Source organism: Rhipicephalus sanguineus, chromosome 5, assembly GCF_013339695.2.
Source record: "Rhipicephalus sanguineus isolate Rsan-2018 chromosome 5, BIME_Rsan_1.4, whole genome shotgun sequence".
NCBI classification, from domain to species: domain Eukaryota; kingdom Metazoa; phylum Arthropoda; class Arachnida; order Ixodida; family Ixodidae; genus Rhipicephalus; species Rhipicephalus sanguineus.
In genome coordinates this window covers 186,406,328-186,417,275 of record NC_051180.1, presented here as the reverse complement: position 1 = coordinate 186,417,275, position 10,948 = coordinate 186,406,328, and the positions used below count along the sequence as shown (strand labels likewise).

The following is a 10,948-nucleotide window of genomic DNA, read 5'->3' as shown; positions in this document are numbered from 1 at the left end:
GGATTAACTAGCGAAACGGGTGCAGGGAAGTTCTCTGGGGATAATCTTTTGGTGCTAGAATGCCTGTACGTGCCTGGTTGTTTTGTAAGTACATTGGATAAGCTGCTAGACCAGTGCAGCTGCTAGTGTAGTGCTTGACGTCGCGGAGACATAGCATGCTTATTGGCCGATAGCCGGATGAGATGCGCTTCTTGCCACGGGGTGCCGCCACTTGCCCGCGCCGCACTCCTCAGTCTGCTAACTTTAAACGGTAGCCGCACTCGCGCATGCGAATCACAGCGGGAGAGCGATCGCGTTTCATGACGCGCGCTGACGTAACTTCTTACCCCCGTGTCATCCCTCCCTGTCTAGCTTCCAGTGCACTTGTCGGCACGAGAAAAGAGAGAAAGCGCTGAGAGTGTGCGCCAGACCCCCGTAACTCCGCTGATTCTTGACGGATTCGAGAAATTTTTGCGGCAATCGATTCGGGAGGCAGTAAACTCCGAAACTGAGGTCATTAGATCATTACTTGGAAAAAGGGTTCATGACCCCTTTAAGACTGTTGCTCGTCACTTCTTCTAAACATACTACTGGCTTTTCAAAAGTAATTCTGGGCTTCTGCCTGCTACAGTCTTCATATACTTGTGATGCGCACTGCAGTGGAAGGTGCTGAATTATTTGAAAAGTAGGCATTTCTAAACATTCATGTGGATTAAATTTAAGTACACAGCCATTCTTGCATATCACCCCATTACTGATATTTCTAAGTCTAGGAAGGCGGCAAATGTAATGAAGTTTTGAAAGTTAACATGCTAACACAGCTTACTCGAATGGAAAGTATATATACGAGGGTAGCTGCTCAGAACATAGTTTTGGGGATATTTAATTCAGACTTTTTTGTATTTCAGGATGGTTTCAAGGCGTCATTGCGGGGTTACGCCCCACTGCTGTTTAAGCACATGAAAACTGTAGTAAAGAGGGATGTCAACGAATGGGTCATCGAGACAGAGCGGGAGGTGTCAAAGGGCTGCAAGAACGCTAAGGATGTGGCATTTGTGCCATTGTTGGCTGCGTATTTTGGCGTCAAAGAAGAGGCCCTCTTCAAAGTTTTCGAGGTATGTTTAAAGTAGAACCAAGTTTTGCGATTTATATATTTACAGAAATGCTAATTAGCAGCTCTTAAAAGTAGCGCTGATGCATATTTGTTATGTGCAACTCCTTCATTCCCAGGCCAGTAGTGTAACTCCTTCATTCCCGTAGCCCCCTGGCTACGGGCCTGGCTCAAAGCGAAAAAAAGGTCGTATAGGCTGCTACTTGCTCACTGCATCGCATAAAATCGATTCTGACAATGCATGGGATCTGCCGAATTTTTTTATTGACATGCTTTACTTACTTGGTTAAAACATGCACCAGGCAGGAGAGAATGGGCTAATAATGCTGGCACAAGAGGCTTTAATTATGCCAGTGAATATACAATCTAAGATGGCCAAAAATAAGTATCAGATGGTAGAAAATGCCATTTACCACTAGACCTAGTGCGAAGCTGGGTTACGAATTTTTCCGTTGAAGGTTGTTTTATGGATGGGTATTTGAGTTGCTTTTAGGTCACTGAACTGGTAGCAAAACCCTTCGCTGATAAATAACAAATGCGTACCATCTTTTCTCTGCAACTTTTATGGGCAGGCATGTTGAAGTGTACCTATTTGTAGACAACCAGGGAATTACCCTTTTTTTTATTGGAGAGCAAGCCTGTGCGAAAACATTCCCTGACTGATTGTGTCGGGATTGCTTTGTATTCTCAGTAGCATTTTTGTTTTCTGAAAACCAGTCGCTACGCGATTCAAGACTCGACGTATTCTGCAGATACAAATCCGTTTGAGGGGCATTTTCAACTGAATGTTTCTCTCATCACTGGTCCATGATCCGAATTTTAAAAGTTTGAAATGAAAAAGAAGCGGGCATGAAAAGCCCCCTGTGAAATAGCTACTGCGGACAGGACGGGCAACAGTTCGTTGTCAGTAGACGAGGACCTAAGCCAAGATCTTGACAAATTTCCTGGGCTGATGACGGGGAGGGCGGTCTGCCTCCTATGAAACCGTTTGGGGGGGGGGGGGGGGGGGGGGAAGTCCCCCAGTACTCTCCGCCTATGTGCTAACACACAGTATTTGAAATAGGCTTTAGTTACGCAAGATGCACTGCATAGTCAGGATCGACCTCATCTATCACGTGATATGGGCAGTGATTTTGCATGTGATGTGCTAACATGCTTCAGTGTATCATGTGACGAAATTTTAACAGAAATAGTGTTGGGGCAGTAGGTATGAACACAGCCATTAAGGCACGGTAACTAGCAAATAAATAAGAAAAAAGAATGCTGCTGTGAAAGATGACCAGCAAAGTGCAGGTGACTGACTTCTCAGTATGTGCTCAGCTCTGCTATGTTCTTGGTGCAGTAAGTGTTTACGCTGCATGGCTGGCATGCACAATTTAGAGATCAAACATGCCGCTTCTTAGCTGTGGTCTTTGTCCTTCCCAGTATGTCTGGCCAGTGAACAAAATCTTAGACAGGGTTATGTAAGCCACTGTTGTTGCAACCATGAGCCTGCGTGACTGCATGCTTGCACATTGCAGGCATGATGAGCAGATGAAACCGCAGCAGACAGGGTGGCTGGCACTCCAGCTCCCCATACTGCCCTGCAGCTACTCATGTGGGCACACACAGACTTCTTGAAATTTAACGTTCATTGTGTGGCAGTATTACACAGAGAGATCTCAGTGGGCCTTTGTATAAAACCTGGTTTCACTGGATGCATAGGCATATGGCTTTTTTCAGCAGAAAAGCTTTATTTTCCTGACCTTGTCATGATAAGGGAAGGTTATACAAATTACGACATATACATGATGCTTTACAGTGAATATTTATGGGGAAAAAAAACATTCTTAGTTTGAAATAGTACATGCTACAGATTGTCTGTTTACAGAGTCATTCTGCTCCTTTTCAGCATGGTACAAGTATAACAGACGTGGTTTCTGAGTTGCCACCTACGCCCATCATTGCAGCACTAGGTAAGCTGAGTTTTACTTCAAGTTTGTAACTAGTGTGTCAAGGGAAGTGTTTCATCTTGCAGGTGCATGGCAGTTTTTCACCCAGGTGCATTCAAACTCATTTCAACAGATTTACCATTCTGGCTAGGTTAATCAAGAATCTGAGACTCCAGCTAAAATTGCATTGATTGCATTTTTGTTTAATAAATGCACTTAATTGATGGGGTGTCTCCTAAATTTTAAAATAAAGCAGTGATACTGTGTTCCTGCAAGGTGTTGCACTACATAAAAAGTTAAATGTGTAACATGGTGTAGCGTTTTGTGTTTTCATGCCACAAAAGCTTTAAGGTTTATGCATTCAATGTATATTTTATTATGTATGTATATATGAGCAAAAATTCTTATATTGTAAAAGGTGCTGTATCAGAATGCTTCGTACTGTGCTGAGAAGGTAATCTACTGTATTCCCCTTGCTAGTGGCAAAGAATACATTGATCAAAGAGGTAATCTTGTTAATTATTGACTTTGTCAATGTTGAAACTCATGTTTATATTCACAGAAAGTGTCTTATATGTGGGGCTTATAGAACTTTTACTTCTGCAGTAGAAGTATAAGCGTGTGCTGTTTGTGCAGCTATTGTTCGCGGCACTTCAGCAACAAGTATTACGCCGCAGTGCTAAAAATTTGTTCCACTCTTCGAACGGAATCAACGAATCCTAAGGATAACACAGCTGGAATGAATCGGAATAGATTCGTGGGAACGTCGCGAAGCGCAATACAAGCTACGAGAGAGTGGAGGGCTCCGGATAATCTCGACCAGCTGGGGGTTCTGAAATTGCACAGTACGCATGCCTCTAGCATTTCACCCCCATCAAAATGCGACCCCCACAACTGTGATCGACACCGCGTCTTTCACGTGAGCATAAAAGCACCCTAACCAATGTGCCCCAGCAGCGGGCAAAATAGAAATATTTGAGGCGTTGGTTGATGTTAGCGTGCTTGCTGCGTGGTGTCAAGGCAGGCCTGAGATGCTTGCTATATTATGACGTGTAGTAGCTTTGAGCCTTGCTCTTTAGATGTTGCGCACTCGATTTTCTTGATTTATGGAACATTGGTATAGCCTGCCTGATGTCTCATCGTAGGGTTTAGGCAGCAGGAAAGGACCAATTTACACCTACCTATAACGATACACTGCTGTAGCAGCAGGTAAGCAGAAGAATCTGCGGGCACCACAATGCCGCCCACATATGCGGATCAGCTGACACACACACGCACAAACAGACAAATCAATAAGGCTATGCGCATTGCAAAAATGGTGAACAAGTTTCCTACGATCATTTCTTCAGCAGTTAGTATACAGTCATTGTTTCTCTCCGCCTCTTCCTGTACATGAAACGTTATTTCGCTCGGTGTTCCATCACCGCCTTTTTTCGGATTTGAACACGTTTATACAAGAACGCGACGAAGTAACCGGCTGACAAAGCCGCTGCTAAATGCTGACGTTTCGCCGTGATGCTCTAGGCAATCAGCATTCGATAAACGATACCCACCGGCAGCTACAGAGTGCGTTAGCCCACCTACCTTCAAAACACTGCCGAACAGTGTCTGTCTCGCCGATTGGCACACCCCGTGACAGCGCAGCAGCACTTACCTAGCAGTAGATGAGTACGGCCTATACGCGTTTGCACTTCGCTAAAAAGCCAGCAGTGCAGGAGGATTGGCCATCGGAGATCATAGGCTCAACAAGAACACTTCAGCCGCACTGGGATTTCTTGTGCGTCCGAATTCACGCCAGACGTTTACACGAACAGTGCAACATTTATTTTATCGTCGATGTCGTCCTTTGCGACAACTAGAATGCGGCACTAGCCCCCAAGTACACCCTCACGTTCGACAAAACACCACGTTTTCACAATCTAGGCAACACGTTTTTTCCAGCAGCGGCAATCCGCACATTGTACGCACATGGACCTCCTTGCCTGATGATGATGATGATGACGATGTCAGCTGCCTCTTCCCTTTGGAGTACTTTGGAGCGGGAGATCGACGGGCTATGCCGGTAATGCCGGATCAAGCAAAGAAGCAAACGAAAGGGGAGTGAAAATAAAACTGAAACGAAAGTGACAACGGGAACAAAAATTTGACTGTGGGAATCGAGTACGAAACCGAAACCAAGTTTGCGGCGCTAGCACTCCCGTCAGAGGGGTCAGGTGCATTGTCATCACCATCACACAATGGCGGCCGCCATGTCGGCCGAGCACATTGTGTGGTCAGTTCGCGTTGGTTCGCGTAGAACCTGTGCGCGTTGTATCTGTTCCCAGTGAAGTGTAAATTGTGATGAGCCATTTTAATATGGAAGTGCACGACAAGGGAAGGCTATTTTGCACACTGAATATAGCTGCGTCGTGTCTTTTTCGTGTGCGCGAGGCTTGTGACCGTGAGTAGCGCGATGGGATATCTTCAGCTACACGTCGATCTGAATAAGTTACTACGGACCGAAAACTGGATAATATCCGGACCTCGAAGAAAACCGTGCAGACTTTCTTAAACAACTCTGCATATAATGACTGTCAAGGGAACAGCACACGACCAAGGCGTATCCAGAAGTGATCTTAGAGCCAGCAAAACAGGTTCACGGAAGAAAAGGAACTGCCAGGACAATAAGTTTTACATTCTTTGAAGGAAAATTGTGCTTGCTTGTCTCTCTCTCTTTTTGTAATCGTAAACATAGGAGCGTGCGACAGTTTTATCATTAAGATGTGGTAACAATATCTTAATGAGAATTTTTATTTTTGAAAATTGTGCTTGTTTGTCTCTCTCTCTCTTTTTTGTAATCGTAAACTTAGGAGCGTGCTACAGTTTTATTAAGATGTGGTAGCAATATCTTAATGAGAATTTTTATTTTTGAACCAGCGAAATCAGGTGCTCGTAAGATTCGTGTAAATACTCTACCTGAAGGCATAGTTTTTTTCAAGCTGAACTAAATAAATGCTTTTTTTGTCTTTTTGCGCCCATTGTAAGTCTATACCATTCAGTGTTTCCAAGTAACATATTTGGATGCACTTGGCCAGTTAGCATGTCTCTTTTTGGGGGCACTTCTGATAAGCCAAACTCCTGATTAGCCGAACAGATGACTGCGGTCCCTTCGAGTTCGTCTTAACGGGAGTCTACTGTATACTGTACATCTAGCTTATGATGGGACACTGCAGTCAACCATGCAGCCTCTGAAGCAGGCTGACCTGCACTGGCACGAGCAGTTTTTGACCATCACCCTAAATATTCATGATGTGCAAAGACATCTTGAAATGCGCCTTATGGGAAGGAGCTCCACTCTCTTTGCAACGCATCTTGATGTCTACATAAATGAGCTTATATTTTAATTCTTCATGTTTATAGGGTGCTGCGGTTAACACTTGTTATGTCGCTCACAGCCATCTGATACAGAATAAAAACAAAGTTGGGTACAATATTCTCACACCAATACCCTTTAAATATTGAGAAACTTGTTAAGTTCTTATTGGTCTTTTTGAAATGGATGCTGTAACTTGAGTTTCACGAGATTCTTACTAAATTTTTTTTTCACAGGAACCATCTTTTCGGACAAATGCTATGTGGCCTGTGAGCAGGAACTGTTTTGCGAAGCATCCAATTTCACCGAGGCAGTCTGCGTAATGTTCCTGACTTACTATGCTTTCAACATGATGTACGCGAACAATGCTGCGACAACACTGGAATTCTTGCAAAGGTCAGTTACTTAATTTTTTTTTTTTCTGTTGGTGGTCTTGGGCTGTTAACTGTGCTATCAGTCTCACATTTTAAGTGCCACCTTAAATTGTGTGTGGCATTCAGTACTGCTGCACACATATTCTTAACCAGCAAAAGTGTTTCCGAATTTTTGTGTAAGTTATGGCTTGCCATAGTCTGAAATCGTTAATCCCGTATACATGAGAAAAAAAGCATTGGCCTGCTCTGTGGGCTGATAATGGTGCGATTTGTAGATTGGAATGTGGCATCACACACACACCAGAATCACTCACTTTGTCAATGTCTACTCAATTAATTGAGGTTAAACAAGCACTGCACTGCAAGCTGCTATTATGAAGGAAAATTTATGCTTTTTATGACTTAACCTGTACAGACTACTCTGCTCCACTGTTAAAGGGACACTAAAGAGAAACAATGAATTGGTTTAGATTGATAAAGTGTCCTCGAAGAACTCTTGTGTAGTTTATTTCACCACCATAGGTTTATTATTAGCAGAGAAAACAAGTTCAAAGTTTCATTTTTAAATTTCGTGCCGAACTTTGTAATTCGTGATGTAAAAGATTTAAAAGAGCATTCAACGTGTTTTGGCGCCACTGGCTCGAAGAAATTTCCACAAACTCGTTTTGTCAAGTCTCTGGCCCCCTCGGAGAACAATGTACTTCGATTCAACCGATTAGGAACTACGTAGGCCCAAGCAGGCGCCGTCAAAAATATGTGATGTCAGGCAAATGGTGCGGGAATTCCAAGGTGGCGTCGCCACCTGTATTTTCTTTTTGCACGTTTTCTCGCTTATTAAGCGTCTTCTCGCAGCAAGCGTGGCGTTTTTGGTATCGTGGAAGACCACTTTACTAATGCGAGAAAAATCTTTTTGCTCTTTAGTGTCCCTTTAAAGGGATTCAGGGGCATAGCCAGGGGGCAAGGGTTGGAGGATTCGACCCCCCCCCCCCCCCGGTATTTTTAAATTTTGCATATGTAGATATGCATGCACGAACATACATAAAATATGGTGGAACCCCCTCCCCTTTTCCCGAAAATATTTCCGACTACGCCCCTGACCTGATTGTAATGCACCTTGCCAAGAACGAGAGCCAAATGACTTCTGAGGTAGTCCATATGCACCGTTTTTTTTTCCCCCGAAGTGACAAATGAGCAATAATTTGTCACGACCATCCTGAATTTTGGTGCCATTCTGTAAACTCCCCCCCCCCCTCCCCACGGCCTTCCACTTTTCTGGTAATTTCGAGTTGCAGAGCGGAGGTGGGGGGGACGCTTGCTTGAAATTTTAAGTTAGTTTAAGGCGTCACTTTTTTGCATTTCCTGTTGCAGATAGAATTTGCTAATTGCTTTACACACATTGTTTCATTACATTATGTGCACAGCCTATTAACCTGTTATCTATGCACAAGAAAGCAACAATGTAAAAGAAGAAAATTGCACATGACATTTATGTATCTTGACTTTGGTGTGCAGGAACTTCATGTGGTCATATTATTTCAGAATCCTGCACCAACCATCATATGCCATGTGCACATTAGAGGTGAAAACCACATTACTTTTTAAAATGTATGCAATGTTGTGCATAGCTGCTTTGTTGCACTGCACAATGGTTTGTAAGCCACTCAACACAGCCAACAATGCTTTTAAATTTCACTTCAGCTGGTTGCACTGTCAGATGCAGCAGTCGCTGCAAATGTATGTGAACCACTTGTGCACGTGTCTGCTCTGGCCAGCATGACTTGGGAAACCGAATATATTTTTTATGTAGTGGTAGTATTAATACTATCTCAGCTAACTTCTTTCTATAGTGGTGTTACACAGTCTTGTGCTATCAATGCATTGCGTGTCCTTTCGTGAGGTAAAGGTACACTTTTCGTTTTACAGGCAGCTGTTCCTCATCAATCCACCAACCGGTAAAAAGCGGGAAGGGGGACAGCGGTCAAGGACAGTGGTTAATTCGAGAAATATGAAGCTGAACCATGTGCTTCGAGCAAACGTCTCACCCGAGCAGCTGGACTCTGACCAGGTGCGTTTTACCGGTCATGAAATGTCATCTAATAGCTTATTCTCGTGGCACCATTTTTCATGTGAAGTGCTCCATTTCAGCGGCATATCATGAGAGTAAGCTTATCAGCATTATCAGTACGGTTAGTTGTTTTCGGATTTTACGGTTGAACCTCTTTATTAGAGACCCTGATGTAACAGACAATTGGCATATAAGAGACACCGTGCGCCTGCATCGAAAAGGGGGTTGATCAGAAAATGGGAACATGGTACCCTGCTTAAAAGAGACCTTTCATTTACCACATTTTCTAATGTATAACTCGCACAAATTGTACAAAAATTCGGGGTGTGAGTTATGCACCAATTTTGGTGTGTGAGTTTGCTTCCTGTCAATATGCTGGGAGTCCCCCCCCCTCCCTTTTTTTTCTTTCGTGGTTTGCATTGGAGGTGTCGGTTACATGCGAAAAAATGCAGTCACTGACAACAAGTGCCCCTCAGTGCATGTCTCTTATAAAAGAGTTTAGCTGTATATATTTTTCAAATGTGGTGGTATTTCTCAAGCTAATAATCAGGGAGAAATTAATGTATTTGTACAATCATCCTGGAATGCGAGTTTTTTAGGTCTAATTTTATCAATGTTCTACGAAATAAATTTATGACTTAAAAATAATGACAACAAAGAGCCTTGATAACTTCTATGAAAAGAAACCTTTTATTCATGTAAGGCTAAAAGAGACCTTTCATTTACCAAATTTTCTAATGTATAACTCGCACAAGTTGTACAAAAATTCGGGGGTGCAGTTATGCAACAATTTTGGTGCGCGAGTTTGAGGCGTCAGAATGTGCTGACACTATGTGCTTGCTATAATTCTTGCTTCTGTACTCGCCTAGCATGATTGTGCTAACACTTCTTTTTTTCTTTTTTCCAGTGAACACAGTGCACAATACTGCACATTGTTACAGGTACCACGAGAATTTGGAAATAGTACAAATGCCACGATTATTTACAAGTTTCCATTATACATTGCATTTCGCATTCTAGATCTATAAGATATTGAGATCAAATAAAACTTCTGTGAATTCACTTTGCGTATGCTTCACATTTGTTTTTTACGTGCACCTTTATTCAACTTTCGGAGAACACGTTCTTTTTACGCATGCTTAATATCGCACTTACAGAAGACACATTTGTTTTTTACGTGCACCTTTATTGCACTTTCGGAGAACACGTTCTTTTTACGCATGCTTAATATCGCATTTACAGAAGACACATTTGTTTTTTACGTACAGCTAGCATACCAATTAATGTAGTGCAATAGATTGTCCACGGAGTTGACTTCGTGATCTGCTTTCCATTTCTTTGTTACGGGGCAAGGTAATGTTATGTGTTATTAGCTGTACGTGTTCTGAATTCTACGTCATCTCTGGTCTACCGTTTACCTTATGCGGAAGAGTGGTCGGCAGCATTTTACCTACAGGTTTTTCCGTATTCAAGAGCCTTTTTTTCTAAGAGTGTAGGGTATCCTCGTCATGCAGGGGCCACTGTCGCTGAACGTTTAAAGGGACACTAAAGGAAAATAACAATTTATGTCAGAGTGAAAGCCCAATGTATGCCAACTTCTCAAACGGCAATATTATCAACAGCAGTGCCCTACTTACCGAGAAATTAAGCTAAATGTATCACATGATGAGCGCCACGAGTGGGACATTTTCGAAGTGATCCCGATGACGTATGGAAGTCGGCCTACAATAAATCACTAGTAATCAAACTAGCAGCAGTAAAAAAAGAACATTCCGAGCATCAAAAGACGTAATAAAATGCTGTTTGTTTGTTTCCGCTTGATTCATGGAAAACAAAACATCCGTGGCGTTGCCATGGGGAACGGCGCGCGTGGTTCAAAGGTTCCGTTTTCGCCGAACTGCGCCTCGCCCGTCTCAGTGGTAGTTTCGGGATCGCGTACTGCCGTGCGTGTTTTGCGCGCTCGTGAAAGTTGCTCTGACAGATAGTTCGACAAAATGCCGCAAGCTTGTGATATTGCCGGATGCCCGAATGGTGCACAACGCCAGTGCTGCAGCAAGGAAACCGGTGTGTCCTTTCCCTGGGTGCCGCGGAATGAACCCTTACGCTCGAAGTGGCTTATAGTGTCATGCCATTGCG

General features: G+C 43.2%; 1 protein-coding gene across 1 annotated transcript; it reads left to right on the top strand.

Moving 5' to 3' along the window:
* The first annotated feature begins 917 nt into the window (after positions 1-917).
* Positions 918-10,262, top strand: LOC119394515 (uncharacterized). Its single transcript, XM_049415804.1, has 5 exons — positions 918-1,094; positions 2,982-3,045; positions 6,610-6,769; positions 8,671-8,812; positions 9,720-10,262. The coding sequence occupies exons 1-5, from the start codon at positions 939-941 to the stop codon at positions 9,720-9,722; spliced, it is 525 nt and encodes a 174-aa protein (XP_049271761.1). The 5' UTR covers positions 918-938; the 3' UTR covers positions 9,723-10,262.
* The last annotated feature ends 686 nt before the right edge of the window (positions 10,263-10,948 follow it).